Raw genomic sequence first — 18,708 nt, 5'->3', positions numbered from 1 at the left:
AACTGCTAAAAGTTGTTCTGAAGTTATTAAAATGTTGGCGCTATATTAAAAAGTTATGTTTACCTTTTTAAATGGTCACTATATCCCGTCAGTAGTGCATGAGTCAGGTAATCTAAAAAAGTAATGTGCCTCTGTGTCCTCCGGTGCTCCTAATGGCATCTGCAGGATTTCACAGACCGAAGGAAAACAACCAATCAGAGCTGAGCTGGAGCCTGCCGTCTCTGAGCAGCTGTCAATAACTCGCGAACTAGGCAGCGCTGATCAAATATGAATCAATATTCTGTTACTGTAATGCCTATTTTTAGCATAAAATGTTTTCAGAAACATCTTGTAGTGTACTGTTTAGCTGTAAAATGAGAAAGTTTAGTTGAGGAAATACCAAGCACCGCCCACCAGCTGGAGCAAAGCCAATAGGAATGCTCTCTTTCTGAAATGACCTGTGATTGGCCAAAGTCTCCCGTCACGGACAGAGCCATGAGGAGGTGCAGAAGTCTAGTTATCTCTCAGAACACTTGAATTACAATATGCTGAAAGGTTATATGGTATTTTTGCCAAATAATGCCAAAAATATCCTGCCTACTGCAGGTTTAATAGATCCAAACAGGTAATAATTTACATTCAACAAACATCTCCTCTCATAATAAAACTACTTCAAATGACTGCAAGTGGTTTTAAAAGTGATTTCATATCAGAAAACAGTGAAGATATCACTTGAGTTGGCCTTTTAAGTCAAAATGTGCACTAGGTTTTGTGCAGAGCATAATCTAGGCCTATTTGTATTTTATACTGTAGCTATGGGTTTGCAGAATAAGCCACTAAATGTTGTGTAATCCATTTTTGCAGATGTGGCACTGAATAAAATAATTGTTAAAATAATGGCCAGCAGCTTTAATTTAATCAAATATCTTTGACCTTGCAGTTGAATCCTTTATTAAATGTTTTAATTAAAAACAACCAGGCACAATATCGCACCATAACAAGGCCAGCCTTATGATGAATTAATAACTTCACACAAATGACAAACATTGACATATTTTCAATGTTTATTGCATGGTTAAATGATTTGTATACAGGTCAAACTATGAAAGGTAAAATGTCCCTTATAAGTGTTTAGGTGGCAAATTAAATTAATAACATGCACGATACTGTATAACATGGCCAGCATGTACACTTTGCATTTAAATTATCACAGTATACTACCCTTGAAATAAGACATGAGGACATTTCTGTGAATATAGTGCATCTTACCTTGGGAAGATGATGTTAACCTTAAACCACCCCTCCCTCCTCTACCTCCCTCAGTCATGATATAAGAAGGCGTTGTGACTCAGCATCAACCTCAGTTAACCTTTGTAGATATTCTATGACAAAAGCACATATCATAAATGAAGTCTAATCTACGGTTTTGAATCTGTAGCGGGCTCTTGCAGGGATTTTTCTGACAGCTCCTCTTGTCTGGATCTCGGCCCTTTTGTCACACTGGGGTCTGAAAATCCTGGGAGATAAAAAAGATTGGAAAAGGCATTGGAAAATTGTGTTAAACTGAACGAGAAACAGTATCTGTGTTTAATTTCCTCATGAGATCACTGTGAAATGAGTGCAGATAAATCAAATCAGGGAGACTGAGCCCATTTATGGAGCAGAGTGGCTTTGTCTCTGCCAAATCAGACACACATCTAGAGCAAAGGTTGTCAAACTTTTCATAGGTGATCATATAAAGTCTCAAGATTTTAAGATTTTGCCTTAACATAGATTATGTTAAAGTAAAATTGTGATTATGTATGATAACGAATCTACAACATACCATTGGAGCCACTTTCCTTCCATTTGATCTTGTTGTCTTCGGTGTGTCGTGTCCAAGTGGAGCGGAAGCTCACCAGCTCAGCTGTGATGTGAGCGAGACTCCACTGCAGACCTCTGGAGCTCTCCTTCCACAGATTACTGGTGAGACATAACAGTGCTCTCATAGCTGTACTTTTTATACTTTCTTTGTCCAGCTTTACCCTCATTCACCGTTCTTTCTTTCTTTCTTCCTTTCAAGTTTAGATAATTGTGAGTTATTGTCGTTATTTAAAGGACCAGTGTGTAACATTTAGGGGGATCTATGGGCAGAAATGGAATATAATAAGTGTATAATAAGTATGTTTTCTTTAGTGTATAATCACCTGAAAATAAGAATCATCGTGTTTTTGTTACCTTAGAATGAGCCGTTTATATCTACATAGGGAGCTGGTCCTCTGCTAGCCATGTTTCTACAGTAGCCCAGAACAAACAAACCAAACACTGGCTCTAGAAAGTGCCATTCACGTTTTAATTTTTTCGTGTCGGCCACCGTAGTTTGGCACACGGGAGAAGTTTCAGTTGGTTGCAATCTGCAACCTCACCGCTAGATGCCGCCAAATCCACACTAGACCTTTAAAGATCAAAATGTCTCTTAAATTAACATTTCGATATTTTTGGAAATTACGTTTATTTGCTTTCTTGCTCAGAGTAAGATGAGAAGTCTGTTCATTAAAAAAAGAAGCTACAGCCAGTTAGCTTAGCTTAGCATAAAGACTGGAAACGGGGAAACAGCTAGCCCAGTTTCGTCACAAGGTATAATAAAATCTGTTTACCAGGAGGTCAATGTACATGAACGAGAAATACAGTACTTTATTACACGGCTGTGTTTTTAGTTGCAATACCACCACTGACTGACCACTGGGACAAATTGGCGCCATCCAGCTCTCTTAATGCATCCATATTTTCCAGTCTTTATGTTAAAAAACGAAAACAAAGAAGTAGTAAAATGTACTTCAACAAGTACCAGCCTCCTCCGTGTGTTACCTGTGTCTGTTGCAGGGGTCGGGTGGACCTGGGTTCTCCTCCACCAAAGGAATAACAATCTTTTCAGCCATGTCCGTCAGCAGAGAGAATGTAGGATACACAATGAAGTCTATGAAACCTGCAAAAAGAAAAATGTTGCCTTATTAATGTGTGAAAATAAAATGTTTCTGAGCTGTTAAAATATGATTTTTATTTTGCTTTTTTATACCGGTAAAGAAATTCAAATGTAAGTCAGTGATTGAAGTAATGAGATGTCATATAAGTCACAGCATTTTCATGACTTCAAACAGAAGTGTGGATGGGAACTAAATCAGTTTTATAGAATCAGTGAGAAGAGGACTGAGTGAAACGGGTTTTAGAAAGTGTTTTGTGAGACGTACCGATCTGAGACTCAGCTACTAGGGTGCTTTTTCGATCACACAGTGGAGAGAAGGGAAGGCCGAGCTCTGCCTCTCTATCACCCTCACAAAGATAGAAAGAGAGAGAGAAGATATCTTAAAGGGCATCCCACACCTCACCTGAGAATAACTTTTTAAAGGTTATTTGACTGGAACACATTCACCACTTGAGACTTTTAGATTGTTCGCAGAATATTTCGTTTTTTAAAGTAACACAAGAAACATTAAAGAGCCTTTTTCAGAGAGAGGTTTCTCACATCTTATTTTCAAAGAGAGTATGGCTGCCCGACACCTTCTCTAATCTATTTTTTCTTCTAGTCCAGACAGTGAAAATAGAGGAGAGAGGACGGCTGCACATAGAGACATATTGCTGCATTTACTGGAAATCCACTCAGTTAAAGTACCAACCTCACAATACCAGCCAATTTCTCTCATCTATCTATAAGGCTCAGAAGGCATTAGCGTAAAAATAATGGCTTTTTAAGAAGGTTGTAAGAAAGCATGATTGACAGGTTTCTTCACTACAGGAAAAGTGGGGTTTTCGTCAGTAAGCAGCACTGTAAATGACCATGAATGTCCGGGTAAACAACAAGAATTTGTAGGCAGCACAGAAAACTCTCGGGAACAGCCAGGAAATTATGTGGAATTTCAATTTTAGGCAGTTGACCCCCCAGCCGCTAGTCCAGGGAGGCCTTTGCATGTGAGCTATACAGGCAAATCAAGCTAGTAGGGGGATTTTGACTCACAAATGGTCCACACCTTTTTCTAAAAAGTACTAACTCCATTTTAAGAAAATCTCTGTATAAACAGATCAGGTTTAGTATAATTACTTGGACTGACGGGGAAGATAAAGGTAGGAATCAGTGTTGCTATTCTTAGATTTAGATTTATTTTATTTCTCTCTTATTTTATCTTTGTCTATTTTTATTTTGTTTTTTTATTTATTATTTTTTTATTTTATTTATTTTCATTTTATTTTCATTATTTATTTTATTTATTTAGATTTTCTTCCTTTCTTGTTTTGATTTAGCCTATACTTATTTACGATACTGTTCCAATCTCCAAATACAATCCTATATATTTTATATCATCTGTTATATATCCATGAATGAATCATGAATAAAAAAAATTATAATTATTTCATATAAATGGAAATGAGCACAGCAATAAACTAAATGTATAATCTTCTTTGGCTTAATAAAGTAAAGTAAAGTATTTGATTTCCTTATCTCAGTGATGAATTACCTTGTATGCTACTAGCAATGATCAATAATGTTATTTAAGAAAACATACTCAAAACAATAGCCTACAATTCGTGCAATCACGTGCGAGGTGATGGTCATCGTGAGATAAGAGCAGGTAAACGCGGATGATTATGCCATTTTTAAATCTGAAAACTGAAGTGAAACAACAGCTGACTGCAGTGAAGAGCAGATGAACTCTCTATGGAGGAGAGGACGGCTGCTCTGGAAGATAAACTGCAGCCAAAATCAGGTCAACTGTTGTGGAAATGTTGCTAAATGTTTCGTGATAAATAAACCAAAATAAGCCTGGAAGTAATCAGCAGAGGAGCTGCTGCCTCAAGCTTCATTTGATATCTATAACAACAACTTGTCTAAATAAGTTGTCAAACAATCTCATCACAAGGTCCATTTAGTAGCCTAGCTGTTCTGGAGCTTTCAAGATGTTTTCCTAGTTGTCATGAAATTGTTTTAAATCACTATTTCCCAGAGATTTTTTATGGACTTCTCATCCATGTTATCCTTAAAATAAATAGTAAAAACATGCATACCAGATCCATCTGCTGATAAAGATAGTGTTATATTATCAAAAGCTCTAAAACAGCTATTAAATGGACCCTTGAGGTGAGGTCAATAACCTTTTTGTTCCACTCTTAGCTGAATTTCTTCACGTTTTTGTTATACCGTGGCACTGCAGGTTATCTTGCTAACTGTAAATGTGAAGTAACAAAGTCTTAATATGATACAAATGTATTTCCAAAACATGAGTCCACTGTCCAAACATCAAATCAAATCATTTCCACTAACAATATAACAGAATTATCATAACAATTCAATTCTCAGTCCTTCGTAACACTATGCACAAAATAACAAATTCAAGTATATTATTATAGTTTATTTTGGCCCTGAGAGTGAGATTACTCCATCAAACTTAGTTTCCAGTCAATTTTGAACCTCAAGTTTAGCAAAAGAATCTAACTTCAGAGGTTAAATCTTCACGGTCTTCTTGATTGAAATGTTTATTTACACATATTGTTCTCAAAGCTCCAGAATGAACTTCAAGGTTTTGAGTTTTTTCGTGAGGTTTGTGAGTTTTAAAAGGCAACATCACCCCTTCAACAAGATCAAATGGTTTGATATCTGGCTCAATCGATTTTCGGCGGATTTGTTTTTTTTCCAGATCTGAGCTTGTAAGATGGCTTCAAGTACACAAAGTACAAGTTTGATTATCTTTTCAAAGACACTTCCCTCTCTGAACGTCTCTGCTTCATACCTGAGGTGCTATTTATGTCGTTTCCTTTAGCTCTGACGTAATAAACCTCTTTGAAAGCTTCCCACTCTCCCTCTCAGACTCCGATGAGTCAGTTACAGACCTTTAGAGCTGCTATTAGGCGTCCAACCTTTCACTTATCAATCATGCTAAGATAATTACAGATCAAGTCCATTAGATAAGAATAGAAGTTGGTAGGACATAAAAGAGGAAATGATCTGAGCATATGTGAAGGTAATATACAATGAAAATGTTAAAGCCTTTCCAGTACAAAATAAAAACGCTACATAATATTATCCCCTCTTATTGCCCCTCTTCCGTTTAAAAAGATGAACAATTATGCATTGTAGCATTCTAGCTTGTTTTCTGTCGTGTTTGGCCATCTAACAATAATCTAAGCTGTGGTGGAAAAATACATTTACTCAAGTACTGTACCTACAATTTTGAGGTACTTGTAATTTATGCTACTTTATCCATTTTATGCTACTCTATTCTTCTAATTCACTACATCTCAGAGGTAAATAATGTGCTTTTTACTCCACTACATTTACTTGACACTTATTGTTACTAGTTACTTTTTAAATGATCATATTATATGATGTAATGCAGTACTATACTACTAATCTACCCAGTAGTATACAATGTATAACAAATTGGCTCCATGTTAACGAACCACATTAAAAAGCTCTTACATGCATTTGCTAGTGATAAAACAGAACAATATGATCTTCTATGTTAATATAACACTGTGGAATTACATTTTGCTAATAAAACTTTTGTTCTTTTACTTAAGTAACATTTTGAATTCAAGACTTTTACTTGAAATGTAGTATTTTGAGGCTATGGTATTTTTACTTTTACTTAAGTTAAAAAATCTGAGTACGTCTTCCACCACTGATAAAATATGATCCATTGTTACAGATTAAACTACCAAAAGTATACGAAGTAGTTAAGATGAGCTCCATCTTGATTCAATAATAAAGCAGTACACTGACATTACCTACTCTGCATAATGAGTACTTTTACTTTTGACACTTAAAGTACATTTTGTTTCCAATACTTCTGCACTTTCACTTTGAATGTTGAATGCAGGACTTTAACTTGTAATGGAGTATTTTTATACTTTGGTATTGCCACTTTTACTGAAGTAAATGATTTCAATCCTTCTTCCACCAAAGAGTGGAAGAAGTATTGAAGTGTGATAATACTAACACAATGAGAGAGGAGAAGTAGAGAAAGAGTCACAATGTCGGTTCAGACTTATTAGAGTTTCTACCTGCCTGAAGAACTCCTCCATCAGGGCTTTGGTCCAGCGAGAGTGCAGCTGCCAGGGCTTGGATGGATGGCTTATGTCAGCCGTGTGGAGTAACAGAGACAACGCTTTGGGCTTGTCAATCCTGTGGAGAAAGCATGATGCACTTGTTATTGTTGCTGTTGTCAGTCGGACATGTCTAAAAAACATGATGCACTTGTTATTGTTGCTGTTGTCAGTCGGACATGTCTAAAAAAAGCAGACTTGACACCAGCCGGCGTGACACTAATTTGTCTGTCTGCCTCTTTTTGACAGGACATTTGAATCAGCTGAATCTGCTCTGAACGTTTTTATTTTATGACCTGTTGATAGTGCACCACAGCGTCAACAAACAGCACAGTCTATTAGCGTTACCGTTCTTGTTGTTGTAGACAGGATTTCATCCCTTTGACTTGTAGCAGGTGGGAGGACATGTCTGTGGACAACACCATCTCTATAACAAGTGATCGCAGCTCCCTATAAACGAAAAACACACAGTTTATTAGTTGACCTTGCATTATGGGAAGTAACTGTACAGAGTAAAAAACAGCAGACTCAACGCTGTAACCTTTTTAGATTTCCTGATGGGTTTTCTTGTTCCCATGGTAACGCTGACTGCTAGAAAAGCCCACCACAGTATGCTGCTGGTGTTTATCTTTGGGGATATCTGCAGAGCGCTTCCATGAATAAAACAGTCACATACTGTATATCTGTGATATATTATGAAGCATCAGCCTCCATTAGTATAAAAACTCGTTATGCAAGTTTCTCATCACAAACTGTGTTTCAGAGCAGAAATGGATTGTTTACACTCATGAGAACATACAGTTTATAGACACAGAGAGACGGAGAGAGAGTGAGCTGATGCCAAAATCCATCAACCATATGGCTTTTTTTTAAATACGTTGATTTTAGCTCACTGACGTAAAAGCTCTGATTGTTAGCTACTGAAGAAGTACAAAGTGACTCATTCACTGTTCCATTGCTGATTAGTGAATGAGTCACCAAACAGAAATAGTAACGCAGTCCGTTATTGAAGACATTTTATCTTAAGAGGTCAGAGGTCATGGTCAGCTAGAGGAGCAGCCTTGTAGCCGGTCAGGACTCAAAAGTCTCATTTAAGGACAATTCATGCAGGACAGATAATTGTCCTCATGGAGCCTCTTCTGTCCCCCCTGTAGACATTTTAAATCCACCAACACAGTTACACCACTCAGTTCTTTATATTCCAAACAATAAGGCTGCCATTATTTGTTTTTTCTTATTGTCAAGCAATCTCATGAAAAGACCCAAACCGACAATGTGTTAGACTGTGTCTCAACACTTTCAGATAGAGATGTCACAATACCAGAAAGCTAGTAGTCGAGTCCAATACCAGTGAAATTCTGCGATTCTCGATACCAAATCGATACCACAGTAAAAGAAAAACGAGTACAGTCACATTTTCAGAATTTTGGCATCGACTTGGTGCTGAAGTATCGATGACATCCCTATACTAAGATTTAATGTTCACATATGTGTTAATAGGAGGGTTAGCTCTCCCGGCAGAAGCCTTGTTGCTGCACCGATTCTTTGAGAGCTCTTTTCTGCCAAATCTGTGTAACTATTTTCCATAAATGGTCAGTCCCTCGACCTGTCAGCAACACAATTTTAGATGGTAAAAACGTAGTCATCTTACATCCATTCCTCTCTTGTCAAATTAGTGAAGATGTTCATTTGGTCGTCCTGTAGGAGGCGAAACGCTGCACTCAGGTGATGGCTTTCCTGCACCGACCGATCATTGTAGATCAATGCAAAATCTGACCTGGCAGACAAACAGTGAAAGAGCACAGAGAAGAGAAAAGACAGTTTACGGAGTGTGAGTATGCATTAAAGTGTAGTTGTACAATTGTGTATTGAAGGGAGGAGGAGGTGATAATGAGTTAAAAAGAGTCTTCCATTAGTGATTTAAGCACTGATGGAATGATGGATTTGAAGTGCTGAAGAGGGAGTGGGATGTGATAATAACTGGCACCATGTGAGTATTAATAATTCAGGATAGCAAGCTAATTAACTAATTTCTCAATCAGGCATCCTCTGTCCACTCATTTGAATTATCTCCTTTATCAGACTGTTGAAATGGGTAACAGAGTACACACAAAGTTTTCCAATTAGTGATTATTTTGTTAAACCAAACATAAAATAAAACACTTGTGAAACTGTCTTCAAAGAAAACATTCAGCTGCGTGTTAAAGGGGTCTTTTGGGGGCAGTTAATAGTCCGTCGTTTCATCCTTCACACGGAGAGAGTGTGGTCACAGTCAGCTTGAATTCATGATGGTTACAATGGTTTTTGATAATGACATTACATGGCGGAAACAAACCTGTAACACTTTATTTTACGGATCCGTAATGTCCTAGGAAGGCAGTGTCCTGTTAACAACTCTGTAATTTAGCTGTAATTATACTGGAAATGAATTGAAAAGATTTCCCCGTCCCCTGAAAGCGGGGACATTGTGAACAAACTATTGAACAGATTGAACCATGTGGTCTAAATACAGAAATGAATCTATCTGGTCTTCTACGATGTTTCTTAGGACATTTGATGTTTTTTATGATGTTTTTTTATTATGTATATTATATTATGCCACTGGTTCCCAACCTGTGGGACCTGACCCCCACTAGGGGTCGCCAAAGCTTCACAGGGGGTCGCAAGGCCTTCTTGATCTTTACAGTTGACCTATATCTCAACATTTTATTTATTTCTTTGAAGAAACCTAAATTAAAATTTGAATCATCTTTTTAGATACAGACTTAAAAATTAGAAAGGTATGCAGTTAAAACAATCAACTAACTAATAAAGAAGTGATAAAACAATGGCCAAGCAGGAGAAGAAAACATTGAATTTGTCAGAAAAGAACCCTATTAGGTATATATGACTGTTAGAAAGAATTGCTTAAAATTCATCCAAATTGCTCATTTTACGCAAACGTCCTGCAGTTATTGCATTCACTATTTGGGTTAATTGTACAGTTTATCAGTTGTTCTGTACTCTTATTGTTATGCATTGAATATAATATGAAATATCCATAAAATATGTCACTTAGTCAGGTGTCATCAGTTTACTAATAATAGAAACGGGCCCCTGAAGGAAAAAGGTTGGGAACCACTGATATATGCTGTGGCAATATGGCATTGGTTAGACGTAAGCAACGCCCAGAGCCTGTCCATGCTGTGATAGACAGCTGTTAACCAAACATCTGCAGTACACTGCTGCCACCGCCTCCTCTTACTCTGAAGAAGACGTGTTGAAGCAATAGTTGATGCACCTTTTAAGCATTAAAAAGCTTTATTATAATCTCATCTTATCTGGAGTAGGAGTAGTAGGAGTCGCTGATTTCCACAGGAATTTCCCTCAAATAACTGCTTAATTTAAACCAAAATAAATATCTATTTATTATAAATTTCTTTATTGGAAACCATCTTTTTTGAGAAATTAGATGCTTGCATGTCAGCTGAGCTGCTGTGCACTGACTAAAAGATTTATGCTAGCAATGAATTGTAATTAATGAGTTAATTGGAAATGTACCAATTGAACACTGTCCTTTTATCCTATAATCACCACCAATTTGCATGGTACTTTTACTGTCATTTATCAGTTCCTTATGAGGAAGTTATAGGAAACTATAGTTCCCATGAAATAAAGCATTACAGTAACAAACACACATAGAAACCACTGCAATAAAGACTTTTTACCTTTTCTACCTCGACTCTTTTGGGAATGAATTCCCCCTTTTTGGTAGACATACAAAGAAAATTCAAATGCAGTCCAGTCTAGCCCTGCAGCATTGAACTATAAACAGGTTCAATCAGAGCTTCAAAGCTTTGAGGAGCCCCCAAGCTGCACAACATGAAGCCGTTTATTTAGTCATATTTTGGCAAAATGTTCAATGTTTGGAGCCTACAGATGGACAGTGGAAAGTGTATTCTGCTGCAGAACTTGTTTGAAAGGTTTCTATGGACGTTTTTTGATATATCACTACTGGAATCAGTTGTAACCAACATAAATTCATACTGACTGACCACATCTAATATTCTCCATGAAGTAAGAAACAACAGTTGAGTTATAGCAGTATTTCCAGCCTACAGGACACTGAGAAGGTATATTTTGGGTGGAGTACAACTTTAGGAAAGACTGTTTGTATTTAGACTCTGAAAGACATGTTCTCTTATTGTGGACGATTATTATTCCCAAAATAAAGCACGATGATGATGATGGGTGCCAAGAGACCGCGTTCTTCAGCCCTCCTATGTGGAAAATCGACATCTAAAAATACTGCGTTCCCTCCGTGAAGATGTGTTTGCTTTAGAGTCTCTCTCTTTCTCCCCTTCTTTCTAAAATTGCATCTAAGAAACACTACCTTACTATTCCTACATACCCTGACATCCCTTTCTATATTTTACAGATCTCAAAACAGGATGCGGCATATATGTATAGGCTATATAGACGACGCTTTATAAGACAGGGTTAAGCAAATATGTGTCAGAAAAAGAGCTTACTTTGTGTGGATGTGAAAGTTGTTTGTGGTTCCTGTGTGTTCGTAGTCGTGGATAGCTGCAGCAAATAGTGACGCCATCACCTCAAGCTCTGTCAGCCAGTGCTTGATAGACACAAGAGATAAAACAAATTCATATAAAAACATAATGTATGAGTAGCAGGGTGTACATACTTTACTGTGAGATGAACAGTTCTTATGTCCTTGAATCACTTATTTTCTTATTGTCTACAAATCCTATGAAAAGACCAAAACCAACACTAACAAGTAGCCTAAGCCTGATATAGCTTATAAGAGTCTGCAGCGCTACTATCGTCACTGTGAGGCTATAAATTCTAATGTCAGGATGCTAACATGCTTGCAATAACAATACTATTGTGAAGATTGTTAGCTTCAGTAGCAGGTAAAATGTTTATCGTGATTACTATCTTAGTTTTGTATGTTATAGTGTTGCAACAGTTCAACAAGCCCGCGGTCACAGTTTTGGTTTTGGTTTTGGTTCGGTTTATTTTGCACATTAGGCAGAAGAAAAACAACAATTTTCAATGTTTGATATATAAATAAATAGATTGATTGATTGATAGTTATAAATGATATTTCTATTTTATATGAATTCATATCACTGATTTTATGCATGAAATAAGGCAGGGTACTTAATGGTCAAGTAGGCCTCTGTTCAGATAATTGCCTCTTCTTCTATGTCTCTGGCACCTCATCAAATCATTTTTAGGCCTGTGTTTAATAGTGGTGAAACGGTTCAACAAGACCTCGGTTCGGTTTGTGTGTCACTTTTTTAGGGTTCGGTTTTGCATCCCCACAATGTTGTGTAAAACCAAAAATGTCAACCTCATGGTGGCGCTATAAGAAACGTCACAGGATCACCAAAGTCATTATAGGGCTTCATCCTCCGGGGATCATAAATGTCTGTACAAATGTTGTGGCAAATTCTGGCAATCCATCCACATAACATGGTCATGCTTGACAATAAGAAAAACAGAATAAGTCTGAAGTTATTAAGAGACGGACTTTGGGTCGGGTTATGTTTCTCCTGGGAGACATTCATACTATTGCACTTGGTCATTCACGTGAAAAGTGATAGAAGGAATTAAATTGTTAGACTCAGCTCCCTAATCCGAGATTGGAAAAGTGTGGGTGGAGGGGGTTTCAGAAGCTATCGACTGTCCGACACTATATTGGCAGCTTAACACATTATTTGTTTTGGTCTTTTCATTGGATGTGTTGACAATTAAGGCAATATCCAAAAACACCATACTTTAAAAATGGGATGCAGCATCAAAAATAAGAGTATACTTAAGTGAGCCCAGCGTACCACGAGTCCAGAGCGCAGCAGCAGGCAGTGCAGCGTCTGAGTCACATCAGCGGCGTGAACGTGGCTGTGGTAGGGGTTGTTGTGTTTGCAGTATCCTCTCTCCAGTGCAGTCAGGAACTCTGTCAGGCACGAGATGGGGATCTGCAAAGTTCATTACATAATCATTAAAGTCAAAGTCGTGTTTGAAAATCCAAGGTTCACAAAGTTTGTGTCAACAATAAAAGCTAAAACATCCTGAATGTTGTAATACAGTTGTGGCTAGGATTGTCAGGGCTTACGCGTGTGATTTGGACACATAATTTGGCATCCCATTGTTCCGAATTGATAATAAAACCCATATGTCTGATTAAATCTGCAATTACACCACACATTTCCCATAAAAGCAGAGGTTGAAAGGACAGTAATGATCATATTACTGTAAAATTTGTCACCCAAAGCACACTGAGAGACATTGGCGTTTCTGTTGTAACATGTTATATGGGAAGTGCAATATCTATGTTGTGCAATGGAATCCAAAGTAAAAGACCTTAAAACGGCTGTTGAGGCCATATCTGGTGATCAGCTCAAAGAACAGAGTTCGTAGAGCGTGATCAGAGCTGGTTGAGTTCAGAGCAAACACGTCAAAGCTCCAGCGGTCAACATCCTGAAGAGAAGGAGGGGAAAGTGAAAGCGTTATTGATGCATACTTGTGGTGTGCGCCCGATTCCTTTCGTGATGTCTGATTTATTGCACAAACACCCGACGCGTGGACATATTTATGATTAGTGGAGGCTTACCCTGAGGCAGTTCACAACCGCCGCAGGTTGGTCTGGCATGGCTGCCGTGTAGGCCCTCTTGAACATCCTGAAATAATGCAATGTTTATGTTGAGTTCAGTGAAAGTTCACTAGTTGACACTGTGCAGCGAACTCGTCTCAGGAGCTGTTTATATAAATCCTCCAAAGTCCCTGTCCCCTTTGGAAGGATGTTTTAAAGAGAAAAGGAGGCTAATGTTTCACAGCCCAGTGCAGCTGTCTGTGTTTTCTATGGCTGTGATAGTAACAACACCGTATGAGCTTATATTATAGAGTTATAGTACAGACGTTGAAATCAGTCATTTACAATGAGAGTTTTATAGTATGAGATTATCGTTTCCTTATTTTATTGTATTTAAGTCTCATAAATAAATGTATAGCTGCTGGCTGGTTTCTGTTCTGCAGCAGCTGCATTGTGACAGACGAGTAACACCCCGATAAATCACACAGGCCTCGTCTAAAAAAGCATAACCTTATAATGCTGAGATAAATTGAGCATAATATCTGTTATTTTACCTCTCCACGAATATCCCAGCCTGCACTGCATGCACAATGCTGCGGAACTTGGGCTTCTCGTCTGAGCGTCGTACAGGCCGCCGAGCCCTCTGGGTGAAGGTGGACGCCAGCCAATCGGTGACCTCTGGAGGCACGCCGTCTGACTGCAGCTGCTGAAGGTCGTCCTCGGACTCCAGACACTGCCTGAGAGAGACAACACACATAGTCAGGGATTAAATGGTACGAAAACACAAAGTCATAGATGAATACTGGATTAAAGCTCTATAGGATCAGTCGCTTTGTCCAAAATCACTCCCTATTTATGATGCACTATATTTAACACCATTGTTTGAGTGTTTGAGAATTGGGTGAGTTAATTTGTGAGTGCACTTTATAGCGTCCAGTCCATGGCATGTACTGTACTTTCTGCCACAGTCATGTGACTCAAAATTATGTGACATACAAAATGACGTGTGTCATAAATCTCAATTTCAGACTACACCATATAAAAGGTGGTGTTGCTGACGTCCCGTGACTTTTAAAGGAAAAACAAAAGATATACAGAGTTGGACCCTAAGGGAACTAAAACTTGTGAGGAAGCTGTAAAAAACGGTGCCAATATCTACAGTAATGATCCCCATACGACAACTTTTGCATTTCGGCACCTGATAATCAGTGTTACGCTAATATCTACAGGTGTAGTTGGTGATTTGAGGGCCCCACGCAAAGGAAAGCAGTCCATAACTGCTTTTATTTTTCATTAAATATTTTTTTAGGGCTGTCAATCGATTAAAATATTTAATTGCGATTACTTTCAAATTAATTGCACATTTTTTATTTGTTCAAAATTTACCTTTTAAAGGGAGATTTGTCAAGTATTTAATACTCTTATCAACCTGGGAGTGGGCAAATATGCTTGCTTTATCCAAATGTATGCATATATTTATTATTGTAAATCAATGATCAACACAAAACAATGACACATATTGTCCAGAAACCTTCACAGGTACTGCATTTAGCATAAACAAATATGCTCAATCATAACATGGCAAATTCAAGCCCAACAGGCAACAACAGCTGTCAGTGTGTCAGTGTGCTGACTTGACTACGACTTGCCCCAAACTGCATGTGATTATCATAAAGTGGGCATGTCTGTAAAGGGGAGACTCGTTGGTACCCATTGAACCCATTTACATTCACATATCTTGAGGTCAGAGGTCAAGGGACCCCTTTGAAAATGGCCATGATAGTTTTTCCTCGCCAAAATTTAGCACAAGTTTGGAGCATTATTTATCCTCCTTTGCAACATGCTTGTATGACATGGTTGTTACCGATGGATTTCTTAGGTTTTTCTATTTTCATATGATGCCAGTATCTTCATTCTAGCTTTAATACTGAGCCAGCTACAACCTGAAAATCGGAAATTGCGTTAATGCGTTAAGGAAATTAGTGGCGTTAAAACAAATTTGCGTTAACGCATTATTATCGTGTTAACTTTGACAGCCCTAATTCTTTTTGTCAAAGAAATAAAAACAGTTCAGTATGGGGTGTCACCTCACAACCCCCTACGTGGGTGCTCTGGTTTCCTCCCACAGTCCAAAGACATGCAGGTTAGCTCATTTGGCAGTGCCTGAATAGGACCGAAAAAGGTACCAATTCAGTAGTTGCTGAAACTTTTTATGTAGCTAGTGATTCAAATCAAATTGTACACAAATATAATATTGCATAGGCTATATGTTACAATCAAACCAATTTAAAATTTGATATCTGTTGGCCTACCAATTAAGTTGGATAATGAACAGGAATACCAAAGGCATTTCAATATTAGTTATAATCTTTTTACACCCTTTTGAACCTTTTTGGGGCCTTTACACCCGTTTGGGCCTTTACCATGCAAGTTCAAAGTAATGAACTGTTTACTGAAAGAGCACAACGATCATCATATTATTCTACTATATCCTACCTTGATCCATCGTGGTAAACTGCCTCCAGTAACGACGCTGTGAAATCCAGATTCTTTTTGATTTCTTCAAAGTCGACATCTTTCTCCTCCAGCTGCTTCAGCATGCTCCTCAGCCTGGAAGGAAACACGACCATTTATTTGGATGTGAACACAAAAAAAATAAAATGGCAGATGCCCTTTTTGAAAGAACTGGAACTGCTGTGTTCACCCCTCAAAACAGCAATCGCTGAGAGGTAATAGTGGTGTGAAAATGGTTGAAGGTTACAGCAGTTTGGCTTCAAGGTGTTCACATTAAATCACACCGGGCACAGCAATAAAAGTTATAGCTCCAGAAGAGAAAGGTCAGTTTGAACAAAATGCGGACTTTGTGTGATCCAAGCTTTCTCAGCACAGCTCTATAAATTGACAGCACTCGTCATCATCTTGAGTTGGTGAAACAAGGTACGAGGAGTGCTCGAATAGGTTGAGAAATCCTCCTGAAAGGAAAGAGTTCATTTGGAAGTGATTTAAATACCAAGCTGTCCAAAGAAAGCCAGTGGCAAAAGGGCATCATTAGTGCCAAATTTTCCATGAGAGGGAAACTTCCCATGGTTGAGGTCTTATGTAACCCACATTTTGTCAAAGTGGGCTTCATGAAAAATGATGTTTTGGAGTTTTTAAGTCTTGGCCACATTCTGATCTTGTCTGAGAACATGTTGCTCAATTTGAAACTTTTAATTGAATTCAGATAGAGAACTTGTGGAACAGAATTAATCTCCTGCAGCGTATTAAAAAGCAAATGCTGGAGCACATGTCACCTACAGTGTTACCCACCTGCAGCGTGTTAATGTAATCTCATCACGGTAATATATCCAAAAGCTTTCACAGCATAATAAAGCTCTGATGAAAAACCTCCCCCTTAGTTTATAGCACTGGAATCTTTCTATTTTGATTGGATTTTTATTTTCTCTGTGGCCATTTGTAAGAGAGTTCCATTTGATCTGATCACACGTTCGTGCCACAGATCATTTCTCTAAAATCATTTTGGCGTGCTGCGCGTACGCCGCCGTGACCAGAATGATTGTGTTCAAACTGTGCCAGGCCGCGCCGAGGAGCCAACTCCTGGGGATGAGACGCTCACAGCTTTTCAAGTGTTTATCACGCTGGCAAGGGCTTTCAAAAGCTGTCGAGTCATAAAAATAGCATACATCTGATTGCCACCGCTCACTTTCAATCTCGAGTAATCTTTCGTGATAACACAGTCTTTTTTGTTTCAACTGTTCGCAGTAGAAGAGCCTCTGACAGGACGTTTACAGGAAATTACTCGTCAAGTGCACTCGTGAAACTTTGTTTATAGAGAGAAATGACAAATCCTCCTTTGGCTCAGACTTTGTTGAATCTACACACAGCGTAGTGTCGTCCTCACTCGGGCCACAGCAGTGTGGAAGAGGTTGAATGGTATCAGCTTTGTCAGCACAAATCTCTAGATAATAATAGAAAGATAGATTATAGATTTCTGTGGCTGCGTGCATTTTATTGAGGAAAGAAAGAAGCAAACAAAAGCTTAAACCCACCTCAGATCATATTTCATATCACCATAAAAGTGCTATTATTGACCATCATGACATTAGAAATGTGTGACTGACACTCCCAACAAGGTTTTGAGCTCTGAACCCTGCAGGCACTAATACGTCAATGAGTTAACCAAAACAAAACCACATGACCCATCACCTCTGCAGCACATTTCCTTCCACAGAAAAAGCATGATTAAGATCTGTGTTCACACAACCACTTGGAGGGACAAGTGTTCACTCTCATGCTGCCAAGTATAGTCAGAGAAAACCTTGATGAATGCATGAAATCGGTCAAATCTCCTGCAAATTAAAAACACAAAGGCAACAATCTTTTTTTTTAAAAAGGAGACTTTTTGAGGGTAAGGATAAACTTCCAGTTTTAGACTTTGCAGTGAGTGCTGCTGCATTATCACTCATCAGTGAGCTGTACAGGGTGTATTTTTGACTCACATATTTCCATTGCTGCAAAACAAGAAAACTCCTACATCAGAATGTGTTACCAGACAACCTTACATGCACCCAACAGTGATCGATCGTGTTCAATTTAAAGATGTTTGGTAAAGTCCTCCAGCCTTATTTACGCAGTCACAGAAAGATTAACTAACTATGATATCATCTTTACTAATATTAACCCCCTGTCTTACCTAGAGATGGGGATCTGCAGCCGTTTCTTACGGATTCGCACCAGTTCAGCCATTCCACACTCTGCCCTAATGGGCCCCAGAGTTCAATAAAAAAAAAACAATAACAGGATTAAAAAAGGAAAATTATTGCAGTGAAGTTGTAAGCAGATAAAGTTCTCCAAACCACCAACGCAAACTTTGTGTGTCCTGAGACAGACTTCTGTTTCAACAGCTCTCCCACCCACTTCTGGGGGGACCTACTCCACTTCACTCTGATTGGTTAGGCAGGCCCAAACTGTGTCAGTATGTGTGTGTGTGTGTGTGTGTGTGTGTGTGTGTGTGAGAGTGTCTTTGTCAGTGAGTGAGTGTTTGTGTATACGTGTACACAGGT

The 18,708-nt window shown here is 38.4% G+C and overlaps 2 protein-coding genes across 2 annotated transcripts in view; one reads left to right on the top strand and one right to left on the bottom strand.

Annotated features, from left to right (window-relative positions):
- LOC141772478 (protein phosphatase 1 regulatory subunit 1A-like) overlaps positions 1-18,708 on the top strand; it is a 67,549-nt gene that overhangs the window by 40,350 nt on the left and 8,491 nt on the right. The window lies entirely within an intron of this gene.
- On the bottom strand, positions 1,026-18,532 carry LOC141772297 (dual specificity calcium/calmodulin-dependent 3',5'-cyclic nucleotide phosphodiesterase 1B-like). Its single transcript, XM_074643132.1, has 14 exons — positions 18,339-18,532; positions 16,142-16,255; positions 14,200-14,382; positions 13,667-13,733; positions 13,417-13,533; positions 12,891-13,031; positions 11,565-11,665; positions 8,705-8,830; positions 7,402-7,503; positions 7,012-7,132; positions 3,207-3,288; positions 2,827-2,944; positions 1,805-1,941; positions 1,026-1,495 (listed from the first exon to the last, which is right to left on the bottom strand). The coding sequence occupies exons 1-14, from the start codon at positions 18,389-18,391 to the stop codon at positions 1,398-1,400; spliced, it is 1,560 nt and encodes a 519-aa protein (XP_074499233.1). The 5' UTR covers positions 18,392-18,532; the 3' UTR covers positions 1,026-1,397.

This window comes from Sebastes fasciatus, chromosome 1 (genome assembly GCF_043250625.1).
Source record: "Sebastes fasciatus isolate fSebFas1 chromosome 1, fSebFas1.pri, whole genome shotgun sequence".
NCBI lineage: Eukaryota > Metazoa > Chordata > Actinopteri > Perciformes > Sebastidae > Sebastes > Sebastes fasciatus.
The sequence above is the reverse complement of the archived record's forward strand: the minus strand, read 5'-3'. Positions and strand labels throughout refer to the sequence as shown.

What these genes read in the sequence shown, in the direction of transcription:
- LOC141772297 (XM_074643132.1), bottom strand. Translation starts at nt 18,391, where the DNA reads ATGGCTGAACTGGTGCGAATCCGTAAGAAACGGCTGCAGATCCCCATC. An exon ending in GCTGGGATATTCGTGGAGAG is followed by an intron (nt 13,734 to 14,199) that starts GTAAAATAACAG and finishes GCATTATTTCAG; the next exon opens with GATGTTCAAGAGGGCCTACA. An exon ending in TTGACAAGAGAGGAATGGAT is followed by an intron (nt 7,504 to 8,704) that starts GTAAGATGACTA and finishes TTTCGTTTATAG; the next exon opens with GGAGCTGCGATCACTTGTTA.